The sequence below is a fragment of the Myotis brandtii genome, unplaced genomic scaffold, assembly GCF_000412655.1.
Source record: "Myotis brandtii unplaced genomic scaffold, ASM41265v1 scaffold655, whole genome shotgun sequence".
NCBI lineage: Eukaryota > Metazoa > Chordata > Mammalia > Chiroptera > Vespertilionidae > Myotis > Myotis brandtii.
Genome location: NW_005370542.1, coordinates 226,124 through 240,113, shown reverse-complemented (window position 1 = coordinate 240,113; position 13,990 = coordinate 226,124). Strand labels below are relative to the sequence as shown.

The window sequence follows — 13,990 nt, the reverse complement described above, 5'->3', positions numbered from 1 at the left end:
CAGCGGCGGGTGGTGGCGGGTGACGAAGTGCCCGTGGCAGAAGCACACGTGGGTGGGGAAGCAGCCGTTGGCGCCCTCGGGCGCGAAGTTGGGCGTGAAGAGGAAGGCCTTCCAGACGGAGGAGCCTGGGTGGACAAGGGCAGAAGGAGGGGTCACGGGGGAGGGACGGGAGGGTCACCACCAAGCAGGACAGGCACAGAACCCCGCGGCCCCGTGCGTAGGCTGGGGAGCGCTCGGCATTCAGGCGCGGGCGAAGCGTGTGGCGAAAAGAGGAAGCAGCATGGCTTAGAAAGAGAGACCCAGCCCGAGGTCCCGGGTTCGAGTCCCGGTCAGGGGCACATGTCCGGGTTGTACCCTCGATCCCCAGTAGGGGGCGTGCAGGAGGCAGCCGATCCGTGATTCTCTCTCATCATGGATGTTTCTCTCTCTCTCCCTCTCTCCCTCCCCCTGTCTAAAATAAGTAAAAAAGAAAATATTTTTTTAAAAAAGAAAACTGAAACCTGTCTTTTTTCCTAAGTTGACAAATTTTGTTGCTTTCTACTATTTAAAATATTTATTTGTTTATGTACTTACTTTTGCCTAATCCTCCCCCGAGGATATTTTTTCTATTACTCGAGAGAGTGGGAGGAAGGGAGCCGGAAGGGAGGGGGGGGGAGAGAGGGAGGAGAGAGAGAGAGAGAGAGAGAGAGAGAGAGACATTGATGGGGTGCCTCCCACACGAGCCCCGACCAGGGCCCAGGCCAGGGAGGAGCCTGCAACTGAGGTGCGTGCCCTTGACTGGAATCGAACCTGGGACCCTTCAGTCCACGGGCTGATGCGCTATCCACTGAGACACACCGGCCAGGGCAGAACGACACTGTCACTCCAGCCCCATACACGTTCCAGCCAGGATGTGTCCAGCGGGCACGCGGCACGTTCACGGTGACGAACAGATTAAAAGCTCACGGTTCCTCCCCCTCCTTCCCTCCAGGGTTTTAAACACACAGCCTGGGTTTCTGCTGAAATGAGACAGGAGGAACAGCGAGGCTCCCAGCTGGCACGGACCATTGCAGGCACACACACACACACATGCACACACATGCACATGCATGCAAACACAGTTGAATGCACGGGTGCATGCATGTGCACCAAGGCACATGTGTACACATACCTCACACATGCACATGTGCATGCACATGTGTACACATACCTCACACATGCACATGTGCATGCACATGTGTACGCAGGTGCACACACCTGCACAGGTGTACACACAGCACAGAAATGCATGTGTACATACATATGTACATACAAACATGCACATGCAAATGTACGCATGCACACATGCATATGCATGTGCTCACAGTTGAATACACAGCTGTGTGCACACATGCACATGTGTGTACATAGCTGGTACATGCACGCGTGAACATATGCACGAGATGCACACACACATACACAGCTGCACACATGTTTGCATGCACAGAAATGCACACATTTACCCAGATGCACACATGTTTACATGCATGTAAGCATGTGTACACAGATGCACGTACACACATGTGCAACCACACACACGCACACGCAGCCATCGAGAACAATCTCACACACACAGCACCTCACTTAGCATCTCCTCAGCCTTGAGGACGCCCCAACGTATCCGATCCACACATGCAGGGGTCTGGCGAACAGAGGTGATCTTTGGGGTGAAGGAGACACCCTAACACAGTGGTTCTCAACCTTCTGGCCCTTTAGATACAGTTCCTCACGTTGTGACCCAACCATAAAATTACACTGCAATGTTGCTACTGTTATGAATCGTCACGTAAATATCTGATATGCAGGATGGTCGTAGGCGACCCCTGGGAAAGGATCGTTCGACCGCCAAAAGGGTCGAGACCCACAGGTTGAGAACCGGTGCTGAGAGGCTGTGACTAGACGCGCAGAAGGCCACCCATTCAGTGAACATCGCCGAGCGGGAACGGCCCGGTCTGGGTGTCTCAGCTTCACGAAGGCCCCGCACACCCCAGTCGGGGGCACGCACGGAGCACGGAGCCCGGAGCAGGGCGGTCACACTGTGCTGCCCCTGTGAGCTCTGGGTCCCAGGCGATCCCCGCACACGGACATTGTAGACGGAGATGCCTCGACGGTGAAGGGGTTAATTTCCTGAGCCCCCCACCACGTTCTGACGCTCTGGGGAGCTGACTGCTCCTCCGACAGCCCCTGACAGATACGAGTTCCCACAAGTGCTTTTGGGTCTGAAAACGTAGCAGATAAACACACAAAAATAAATTAAAACAACCACCACCACCACGGAGAACAAATGTGGGCCGACGGCCGCTCAGGACAGAAGCTGATGTCCTAGCTCACGTTCTCCTTACTGATTTTTTAAAAAATTGGTTTCAGCCCTGGCCGGTGTTGTTCAGTGGTTAGAGCATCAGCCTACGGACTGAAGGGTCCCGGGTTCGATGCCGGTCAAGGGCACGTACCTTGGTTGCGGGCACATCCCCAGGGGGGGTGTGCAGGAGGCAGCTGATCGATGTTTCTCTCTCATCGATGTTTCTAACCCTCTATCCCTCTCCCTTCCTCCGTGTAAAAATCAATAAAATGTATTTTTTTTAAAAAATTGGTTTCAGCGAAGAAGTGAGAGGGAGAGAAAGAAACATCATCAACGAGGAGAGAGAATCATGGACCGGCTGCCTCCTGCACGCCCCCTACTGGGGACCGAGCCTGCAACCCGGGCATGTGCCCTGACCGGGAATCGAACCTGTGGCCTCCTGGCTCACGAGCCGACACACAACCACTGAGCAACACCAGCCGGGTTCCTTACTGATCACAATAATAAAAGGCTAATATGCAAATGGTCGTCACGCCGTGACGCTTAACGACCAATCCGCAGGGACCTGAGGCTGCATGGAGTCTGGCTGGGCTGGGGGACCTCAGGCTGCGCTCCCCGCCCATCAGGGCTTAAAGGGAGTGGGGCCGGCCGGGTCTGGGTCTCGTGCGATTTTGAGGCGCACGTGGTGGGCAGGGACTTGACTCGGTCCCATGGCGTGCCCCAGACTCTGACGGGAGGGGGATTTTTATATGCATTTGACTAATTTCCTTTCATCTATGACACTTCTATTATAGAGAAAGGGCAGATAGCCATATTAACATATTTCCTCTAATTAATTCCCTTTTGATGTGCACAAATTTCGTGCACCGGGCCACTCGTTTTTACACAAGATTGTAGCATTTCACCCCCTGGCAACCTCACACACCTAATTCACTCTGATGGTCCATGTGTCTCCTGCAATGGTGACATGTATAATGATAGATATTTAGCGACCAACCGCCTGACCCAAATACGAAATGAACCTATAGACTAAGCTACAAGCGATTGTCACAGGAGCGTGCGCTGTCCCCCACAGCCTCTGACCTCACCCACGCTTATGCCCGGGAACCTGGCCTCGTGGACACGCCCGGCTGCAGGAACTATTCCCGGGCACGGTGCCCGTCTGCGGCAGAGTTTCAGAGGACTGGGCAGCCCGGCCGGCGTGGCTCCGTGGTTGAGTGTTGACCTATGAACCAGGAGGTCAGGGTTCAATTCCCGGTCAGGGCACATGTCCGAGGTGCGGGCTCCATCCCCTGTAGGCGGCGTGCAGGAGGCAGCCGATCCGTGATTCTCTCTCATCATGGATGTTTCTCTCTCTCTCTCCCTCTCTCTTCCTCTCTGAAATCAATAAATATATATATAAAAAAATTTTAAAAGCCCTGGCTGGTTTGGCTCAGTGGATAGAGCATCACCCCTCAGACTAAAGGCTCCCGGGTTCAATTCCGGTCAAGGGCACGTGGGAGTCTCGGGCCCCCTCGCCCGGGAGGGGCGGGCGCTGGCCGCGTCGGACACGCGTGGAATGGAAATCACTGTTTCCGAAGAACCGTCTGGGAGCTAGGTACAGGCGTTTGCCTTTTTCGTCTTCTAGTTTGGATTATTTTAAATTTAACTTAATTTAATTTTTTTTAATTGATTTCAGAGAGAAAGGAAGAGGGAGAGACAGAGCTAGAAACATCCATGATGAGAGAGAATCATGGATCGGCTGCCTCCTGCACGCCCCCCACTGGGGATCGAGCCTGCAACCCGGGCATGTGCCCTTGACCGGGAATCGAACCCAGGGCCCTTCAGTCTGCAGGTTGATGCTCTATCCACTGAGCCACACTGGCCAGGGCTCTACTTTGGATTAGGTAGAATAGGGAAGCTGTCAAGTCAAGTCAGCTCAAAACAAAGTTGTGGTTTGCAGGCGGGGCCTGCACCATCTCTTCCGTTCATATAAGCTGGCAGGATGTAGAAACAGGATCCCAACTCAGCCACTGCGTCAGAGAACCAAAATATTTTGCTTTGACTTTCTAGTCTATTAAGCTTAGGGTTTGGCAGGATCTGTGTCTAAAGTGAACTCAAGACCTTGTAATCAGAATATCAATAGAACTGCCCTAATTCTAGAAAGAAAGCAGTTTTTGGAGGGTGTGGAGGAGATAGAGAAGCTGAACTGGAGGTAAGATAGCAATAATAGCAGCTAATATTTTTAACTATTTTCTATATGCCACATAAGCACTGAACTTTACTAATCTCATTTAACCCTCAAAATAAATGAGGGGTAAGGATGATTATTATGCCCATTTTACAGATCAGAAAATTGAAGCATTAGAGAGATTAAATAATTTGCCCAAGTCACTCAAATGGTAAACAACAGTCAGGTTTAAAATCCTGGCTACTGGCTCCAGAACTGATACCCATAGTCACTATGCTATGAATCATCTCACTATCTAAAATCTGGTAATAGAGCAGCATTCTGTAATTACAACATGATAACATACAAAGCATTAGATATTATGGGTCAACTATGAGAACCAGACAGGACTTGGGGGACACCAAGTTTAAAAAGAGAAATAGCTCTGGTGTCAGACAATCATGAGTCATGAAGACAAATCCCTGTTCCACCTACCTCTAAACTATGTAGCCTTGCAAAAATGCCCTCACCTCACTGGACTTCAATTTCCCTTTCTGGAAAAGGGATCTCAATACCTGCCTCTGAAAGTTACTGTGGTACCTGGTAAGTGCTAGATTAGTCAGGTTCACGTCATTCAGGCATCAGACCAAATGTTGCCTCACCAGAGGTCTCTGACCAGCCTATCTAAAACAACCTTTCACCCGGCTGATATAGCTTAGTGGATTAAGCGTCGTCCCATAGACCAGGAGGTCCCGGGTTCGATTCCCCATCAGGGCACATGCCTGGGTTGCGGGCTCCATCCCCAGTAGCGGGGCGTGCAGGAGGCGGCCGATCCATGCTTCTCTCTCATCATGGATGTTTCTCTCTCTCCCTCTCCCTTCCTCTCTGAAATCAATCAAAATATATATTTTTAAACCCTTAAAAAAATAAAATACTTTGTCGGGTCCAGCTGGTGTGATTTCTGTGTGTACATCACGCACCCCTCCAGCATCCCCAATAAATCTCTCTTGTTAAGTCGAGCAGCCGAACCCAGGTATCCAGGGGCGTGTAAATCCTAGTGACCCACTAGGAGCTGATGTGTCCAAGCCATTCACACCGAGTTACCGTAATCGCTAAGAACCCTCGGTGCGGGGAACAGATTTAAGGGCAGACGGAAACCGAGGTGTTTTTCATTTCGTTTTTTTTTTTTATAAAAGCTTTCAGCTCTCAAGGGGGGAAAAACACACAAAAAAACGAGGACAGTTTATCTTTGGTTCCTTGTCCTTGACAGAGCGCTACGTTTGCTACTGAAAATAAACCACATGAAAAACAAAGGACTGGGGTGTGTTTTTTTATTTTGTTTTGTTTCCTTTTTATTTATTTCGTTTTTAATCCTCCCCTGAGGATATGTTTGCAGAGAGGAAGGGAGAGGGAGAGAGAGAGAAACATCGATGGGTTGCCTCTTGCACCCACCCACACCCAGGATCAAACCCAGGCATGTACCCGGCCTAGACTCGAACCCCCAACCTTTTGCTGTACGACGGGCAACCTGCCAATCAACTGAGCCACCCGGCTAGGATATGATGTTGGTTCTCTCTCTTCCCTGCTAAAGGGTGTCCCAAAATTCACGCAAGATTTGAATTTTGCATGAGCATTAACAACAACAGCAACAAAACATAAAAGCCTAATTTCACTTGGTTTATTGAATCAGATTCTAACATCTGTTGCCCTTTGATGTCAATCCCTTCCATTCGATAAGCATCACCAAGTACCAATGACGGCCCAGGAGGAGGGACAAGGAAGACCAATGAAGACCGCGGCTTTGCGTCTGTGCCAGCAAAGCCGGGGAGGCCATTGACCCGCTGTGCTATTCCACACATAACCCTAGACTGTATACTTTATGAATCAATAAAAAAATTTACAATTTTTAATTATAAACCTGTGTTTTCTATCAAAATCACTTCTTGCGTGAATTTTGGGACACCCTTTAGCAGGGAAGAGAGAGAACCAACATCATATCCTAGCCGGGTGGCTCAGTTGATTGGCAGGTTGCCCGTCGTACAGCAAAAGGTTGGGGGTTCGAGTCTAGGCCGGGTACATGCCTGGGTTTGATCCTGGGTGTGGGTGGGTGCAAGAGGCAACCCATCGATGTTTCTCTCTCTCTCCCTCTCCCTTCCTCTCTGCAAACATATCCTCAGGGGAGGATTAAAAACGAAATAAATAAAAAGGAAACAAAACAAAATAAAAAAACACACCCCAGTCCTTTGTTTTTCATGTGGTTTATTTTCAGTAGCAAACGTAGCGCTCTGTCAAGGACAAGGAACCAAAGATAAACTGTCCTCGTTTTTTTGTGTGTTTTTCCCCCCTTGAGAGCTGAAAGCTTTTATAAAAAAAAAAAACGAAATGAAAAACACCTCGGTTTCCGTCTGCCCTTAAATCTGTTCCCCGCACCGAGGGTTCTTAGCGATTACGGTAACTCGGTGTGAATGGCTTGGACACATCAGCTCCTAGTGGGTCACTAGGATTTACACGCCCCTGGATACGTGGGTTCGGCTGCTCGACTTAACAAGAGAGATTTATTGGGGATGCTGGAGGGGTGCGTGATGTACACACAGAAATCACACCAGCTGGACCCGACAAAGTATTTTATTTTTTTAAGGGTTTAAAAATATATATTTTGATTGATTTCAGAGAGGAAGGGAGAGGGAGAGAGAGAAACATCCGTGATGAGAGAGGAGCATGGATCGGCCGCCTCCTGCACACCCCCTACTGGGGATGGAGCCCGCAACCCAGGCATGTGCCCTTGACCGGGAATCGAACCCAGGACCCTTCAGTCCGCAGGACGACGCTCTGTCCACTGAGCCACACCAGCCAGGGCTGAATAACCATTTTGTAGAACAAATTCTGTGAGGTACATAGTGCTTTTTCTCTTGTGTTTTTTTAAGTGATTTTTTTTTTTTTTAAATCACAAGAAAACCAGTTTCCAACCGATTTGAATTGGAAAAGAGGCAGGATTTCGGAGGCCCTGTGGGCTCAGCATCAGAACGGCCGCATCCCCTGGGAGTTCTGTCCGACCAGCTGGTTCGTGGGCTCGCATGTGAACGTGAGCGTGCATTTCCTGGCAACATTCACCTGCTTAAAATCCTGCAACCGTTTCTGGACCCAAGAATCTACCTACCTTTCCAGGTAAACTTTATCCGTAAAATCATGTTGACATCCCTCTCGCAATCCGGGACCACTGGCTCCCAACCGCTCACCTGCATGCCTGATCGCCCCTAACCACTCTGCCTGCCTGCCTGATTGCCCCCTAACTGTCCTCCCCTGCCGGCCTGATTGCCCCTAACCACTCTGCCTGCATGCCTGATTGCCCCTAACTGCCTCCTGCATGCCTCCTACTGGTTGGGGATCGAGCCCGCAACCCGGGCATGTGCCCTGAGCGGGAATCCAACCGTGACTCCCTCCTTCATAGGTCGACATGCAACCACTGAGCCACATCGGCCAGGCTCTAAGGAAGGATTTTGAGCTCAAGCGGCATCTCCCTCACCCCTAAGAATTTTGGAAAGCGTTCCGGCATGCAGTCCGGTGATAACTGACCGCCTCCTCGCAAAGTGGCCCTGACATAATGTCAGCCGCCTCGCCCAACGACCGCGTCTTCTCTGTGTCCTCCAGCGGACAGGTAACGCCGCGCAAACGAGACTCGCCCGTTCCGTACGCACCCCTGCACGCTCAGCTCCTCCCACGGCTCACGGCACAACACGGGCTACGGCGTGCGCAGCCTGCAACCCCAGCAGCTCTCGTGCCCGCTGCTGCACCGGCCCCAGGTAGGTGTGCAGGTCGGACTTCCAGTTCCCTCTGCAGAAGCTAAGAACACCGTCCGTGCGGTTCACCCACACGTGCCCACCCAGGCACAGGGGGATGCCAAGGAGCAGCCGCTCAGTCAACGCCGGTGGAACGCATAAATGCGGGCGACGCTCCATCACTAACCACAGAGCCATGGGTGACGCCAGGACAGCAGCCACGGCTCCTGAGTGTCAGAGACACCCCGACAAATAAATGAGGGGCGATTCAGAACATCATGGGTGGCTGCCACCCTTTAGTTCCATACACAACTCCAGCCTTGAGCCACCGTGACTTCGTGAATCCACGCCGAGGATACTTTTTCATTGATGTTTAGAGAGAGAGTGGAAGGGAGAGGGAGAGACAGAGAGAGAGAGAGAGAGAGAGAGAGAGAGAAGCATCGATGTGAGAGAGACACATCCATTGGTTGCCTCCCACGTGTGCCCCGACCAGGGCCTGGGATTGAGCCTGCAATCAAAGTACATACCCTTGACCGGAATCGAACCCGGGACCCTTCAGTCCTCAGGGGGGGGGGTCCCTCAGCCCGGCCTGCACACTCTCCAATCAGGGACCCCTCGGGGGATGTCCGACTGTCTGTTTAGGCCCAATCCCTCTCACAATCTGGGATAGCTAGCTCCTAACCTCTCACCTGCCTGCCTGCCCTAACCACTCTGCTGCCTGCCTGATCCTCCTAAATGCTCTCCCCTGCCAGCCTGATTGCCCCTAACTGACCTCCCCTGCTGGCCTGATCACCCCTAACTGCTCTCCCCTGCCAGCTTGATGGCCCCTAACCACCTCTGCCTCGGCCCCGCCACCGTGGCTTTGTCCGGAAGGACGTCCGAAAGACGTCCGGTCTAATTAGCATATTACCCTTTTATTAGTACAGATGCTTCTATCTCTCCCTCTCCTTCTCCCTTCCTCTCTGAAATCAAAAAAAATATATATATTTTTTAATCCTTTAAGAAAATAAAAAATTAAGTGTTTTGTAGGGTCAAGCCGGTGTGATTTCTGTGGGATAACAGAATGGTTGCCATTTTCCACTTTCCACATAATGAAGAGGGAGCCCTTTCAATAAATCTTTGCCCAACAGACCAGATGCGTAGGGATGGGGCAGGGGTGCGTTGAAAGCCAGTGTGAGTCTCGCTCTGAGTCTGAGAAGGAGCCATCGCTTGGGAGGTGAGCAGATGTCCTGGGAGAGGGGAGCCTCCAGGAGCCGAACCCCCAAACACAACAGAGAAAACGGGAGGTTGAGTCGACCTCTGAAGCGTGACCCCAAAGCCCAACCTCCACACCCCGGTCTCTAGAACACGCCCCGGGCGCATTCACAGCTGCTGGGTTTCCACATTCTGAGGCCTCTCAGTCACATGGACATCACTGTGGTTCTACGTTGAACGGTACGAAAAAAACACACACAAAAGCCACCTGAGACCTACCACCTGGCTCCACTCGCACCTTCAGGCTGGTAACGAGGACACGACGCTAAGACGGGTGTCAGGGAAACCCAAATGCGACGCACAACCTGAGGAACACGCAGGAGGACAAACACCACAACATCCACGCCTCGGAACCAGTGCTCAAGATTGGAGTTCAGGGCAAAACCCACACGATCCGCGACGAGATACAGACGGAGGAGCCGTGACCCGCCCCCGCTGAGACCCAGGAGAGGAAGCAGCGCCAGCATCCCAACGCGACGGCCGACGGAGGAGCCACCATTGGCGTAGACGTGGGCGAACGCCTAGGTCAGTGGTCGGCAAACGCATTAGTCAACAGAGCCAAATATCAACAGTACGATTGAAATTTCTTTTGAGAGCCAAATTTTTTAAACTTGAACTATATAGGTAGGTACATTGTTATTCACTTAATTAGGGTACTCCTAAGCTGGCCTTTGCCAAACTGATTGAGGTACAATCGCTGAAGTCGACCCCTTCCAGCTCTTCCATCCGCACGCGTCTTGTACACTTGTTTCTCTATCTCCTTTCGTTCATCCTCTCTGTATGTCCAAACCATCTCAGCATACCTTTCTCCATCCTCGACACTACATCTTCTTTCACTCCACAACGTTCCCTAAAATTAACTTCATAAACTTTACTTACAGTTTTAAGTCAACTTTGCACTGCACGTGCGCGCCCGCACGTGGTATTTTGTGGAAGAGCCACACTCAAGGGGCCAAAGAGCTGCATGTGGCTCGCGAGCCGCGGTTTGCCAACCACTGGCCTAGGTCAACAACCTCCCCCGGGGACAACCCTGGGACCAGAAGGGGTAAGAGCAGAGAGGAGCCAGGGTTCCTCGCCAAGCCAAGCGCCCCGCACCCGAGCCATCCATCAACCGACCGCTGCAGAGCAGAGCCCCCTGGGAGCAGCACCCACTCCCACGGCAGGAGCGGCGGACGCCCGGGTAGCTGCGACTCACTGTTGGGCGGGTGCCAGCGCACGGCATTCAGGTAGAAGTTGCAGTAGTGGAAGAGGAACTCGTGCTCGGAGCGTTGGGTTTCGCCTCGCAAGAGGGGCATCAGGTCGCGCCCGTCGATGATCCTGTGGGGTCAACCAGGTGGCTGTGAGGGTGTGAGGTGAACCAGGACAGCTAGCTGCTAACCGCTCACCTGCCTGCCTGCCCTAACCACTCTGCCTGCTGGCCTGATTGCCCCTAACTGCTCTCCCCTGCCGGCCTGATCGCCCCTAACTGCTCTCCCCTGCCGGCCTGATCGCCCCTAACTGCTCTCCCCTGCCGGCCTGATCGCCCCTAACTGCTCTCCCCTGCCGGCCTGATCGCCCCTAACTGCTCTCCCCTGCCGGCCTGATCGCCCCTAACTGCTCTCCCCTGCCGGCCTGATCGCCCCTAACTGCTCTCCCCTGCCGGCCTGATCGCCCCTAACTGCTCTCCCCTGCCGGCCTGATCGCCCCTAACTGCTCTCCCCTGCCGGCCTGATCGCCCCTAACTGCTCTCCCCTGCCGGCCTGATCGCCCCTAACCAATCTCCCCTGCCAGCCTGATCGCCCCTAACCAATCTCCCCTGCCGGCCTGATCGCCCCTAACTGCTCTCCCCTGCCGGCCTGATCGCCCCTAACTGCTCTCCCCTGCCGGCCTGATCGCCCCCCTGATCACCCCTAACTGCTCTCCCCTGCCGGCCTGATCACCTCTGCCTTGGCCGTCTCCTCCTGGGAATGAACCGCTCCCTCCGCCCCACCCCCGCCGCCGTATCCTCCTGACAACGAAGAGCATGAGAGAGCAGCATCGTCGTAATTAAGTCATCGGCGGTAAATACCCTCCCGGACTCTGTTGGGTACCATGTGCAATGCAGGGACGTCAGCATTATTTTTTTTAATTCTCCCAACAGCATCATGAGTGGAGGCTCTTATTCCATAACAATTAGATAAAGACATAGCAGCCTTGCCTGGCCGGCCTGGCTCACTGGTTGAGCGTCGACCTAGGAACCAGGAGGTCACGGTTCGATTCCCGGTCAGGGCACATGCCTGGGTTGCGGGCTCGATCCCCAGTAGGGGGCTTGCAGGAGGCAGCCGATCCATGATTCTCTCTCCTCATGGATGTTTCTATCTCTCTCTCCCTCTCTCCTTTCCACTCTGAAATCAATAGAAATATTTAAAAACAAAATAAAAATTGCTACTATTCATTAAAAAAAAAAAATCACAGGACTGAAACACAATAGTGGGCCATCATTTTCTCCCCACAAGGGACTTGGGAATAGATTTCTGTTTTCTTATCTCCTCTCTCTCTCCCTCTTCCTCTCTCTCTCTCTCCCCCATCCTCTCTCTCTCTCTCTCTCTCACAATAGTAACATTTTATAGGTCAACAAGCCTCATGAGATCTGTAAGAAGGACCTTCGGTCTCAAGAGTGGGTTCCGCCCTCACCCTTCGGCTCAGTGGATAGAGCATTGGCCCACAGACAGAAGGGTCCCGGGTTCGATTCCGGTCAAGGGCACGTACCTGCGTTGCAGGCTCCTCCCTGGCCAAGGGCCTTCGTCAGGGTGCGTACGGGAGGCAACCAATCCGTGTGTCTTTCTCACATCGATGTTTCTCTCTCTCTGTCTGTCCCCCTCCTTTCTACTCTCTCTCTTAAAAAAAAAAAATCAATGGGAAAATATCCTCAGGTGAGGATTCACAAAACAAAATGAAAGCAAAGGGTCCAGGTGATTTTAATGATTGGAAGCCACCAGAGACGCGTGCAACTCCTGTGGGAGTTATGTAAGAGTGCCTATTGAGATTTATTCCAAATGTAAGAACGAGGGCCAACGAGGAGACAAGATCGGGAGTGAAGTTTTTGGCGTCAGAGAAGGCTTTTTATGAGTAACCGCGGCCAACCTTCCTGCCTGTCATCACGGGAAGATGGACAACCTCTTGCTGAGACAATCGAGTCCTGGAGGCACCCTGCTCCTTGCAACCCCAGCCCCTACTGCCTGTCAGCTGGCCCCAGAGGCACCCACAGTCTGCAAACCCCCCACCCCGAGCTGGCGTGACCTGTAATGAGTATCCCGTGCCCACTTCCCTGGGTCTGTAACGCCTACGACCCCACGGAATCCTTGTCCTTCTACCCAGATAAGCAGCGGGCTTCTGGGGGGTGCAGAGCACACGTTTGTGGGTGACCTGCTACTCTCCCATCCCGCCGGCAGGATGGGAACAAACCCTCTTATAGGATTCACCCCCGTCTCTGCTGAATTGGCTCAATTAGCGACAGGCGGCCCGGCCCGGACCCCTCGGCTGTCCGGCCGCAGCAGCAGGCCCGGCACGCGGATGCCTCCTTCCCAGTTGTTGCCTTTGCCGCCTGAAACGCCAACGGGAGGCCACAGGTGAGTCTCCTGAGGCTGGCCCACCGGGCGGGGGAGCCGGGGGCCACAGCCGATCCCACTCTGACCTTTAAAGATCCCGTTACTTCCCCCGTGACGTTCTCCCTTGGGGGTGACCTCCTCCACGTGGGCACCCTGGTCGGAGGTGAAGTAGACGAGGGTGTTGTTGGTCAGCTGCAGCTCCTCTAGGACATTCAGGAGCTGCCCTGAAGGGGAGACCACAGCCAAGTGTGAAACTAGATATCTATATGTATAAAAGCCTAAAATGCAACGTGTCCCCTTGGGAGTTTGACAGACCGGGAGTTCCATCGCTCGCTATGACATGCGCTGACCACCAGGGGGCAGCATGGAACAAAGGAAGGCCGGAGCCAGAAGCTGTGCACGGATTTCATGCACTGGGCCTCTAGTAGAAATATAGCTATACTTTTTTTTTTCTTATTGATTTCAGAGAAGAAGGGAGAGGAAGAGAGAGAGAGAAACATCCATGATGAGAGAGAATCATGGATCGGCTGCCTCCTGCATGCCCCCTACTGGGGATGGAGCCGGCAACCCGGGCCTGTGCCCTTGACCAGGAATCGACCCCTGACCGCCTGGTTCCTAGGTCCACGCTCAACCACTGAGCCACGCCGATTGAGCGGGCTTCGCCTCTGGATTTCTCATCTTCTTGTCCTCTGACTGTAGTCTGAATTATGACTTTTATCTCAAGTGAGCTATTTTCAGGCAATTTATCAGAAGCAGAGTGGAACCACCACTCACAGTTGGCTACGTATATCATGATTAGACCAATAGTCTAAGGCGCTGATTCTCTTTTTTTTTAAATACATTTTTATTGATTTCAGAGAAGAAGGGAGAGGGAGAGAGAGAGAAACATCCATGAGGAGAGAGAATCATGGATCGGCTGCCTCCTGCA

General features: G+C 52.6%; 1 protein-coding gene across 1 annotated transcript in view; it reads right to left on the bottom strand.

Moving 5' to 3' along the window:
* Positions 1-13,990, bottom strand: part of STS (steroid sulfatase (microsomal), isozyme S) — a gene marked incomplete at its 3' end in the record, with an annotated part of 34,574 nt that continues 20,584 nt past the window's right edge. The window contains 5 exon segments of the mRNA XM_014528824.1: positions 1-125; positions 10,692-10,903; positions 12,589-12,598; positions 13,008-13,058; positions 13,149-13,286. Coding sequence (XP_014384310.1) covers positions 1-125; positions 10,692-10,903; positions 12,589-12,598; positions 13,008-13,058; positions 13,149-13,286 — 536 coding nt within the window.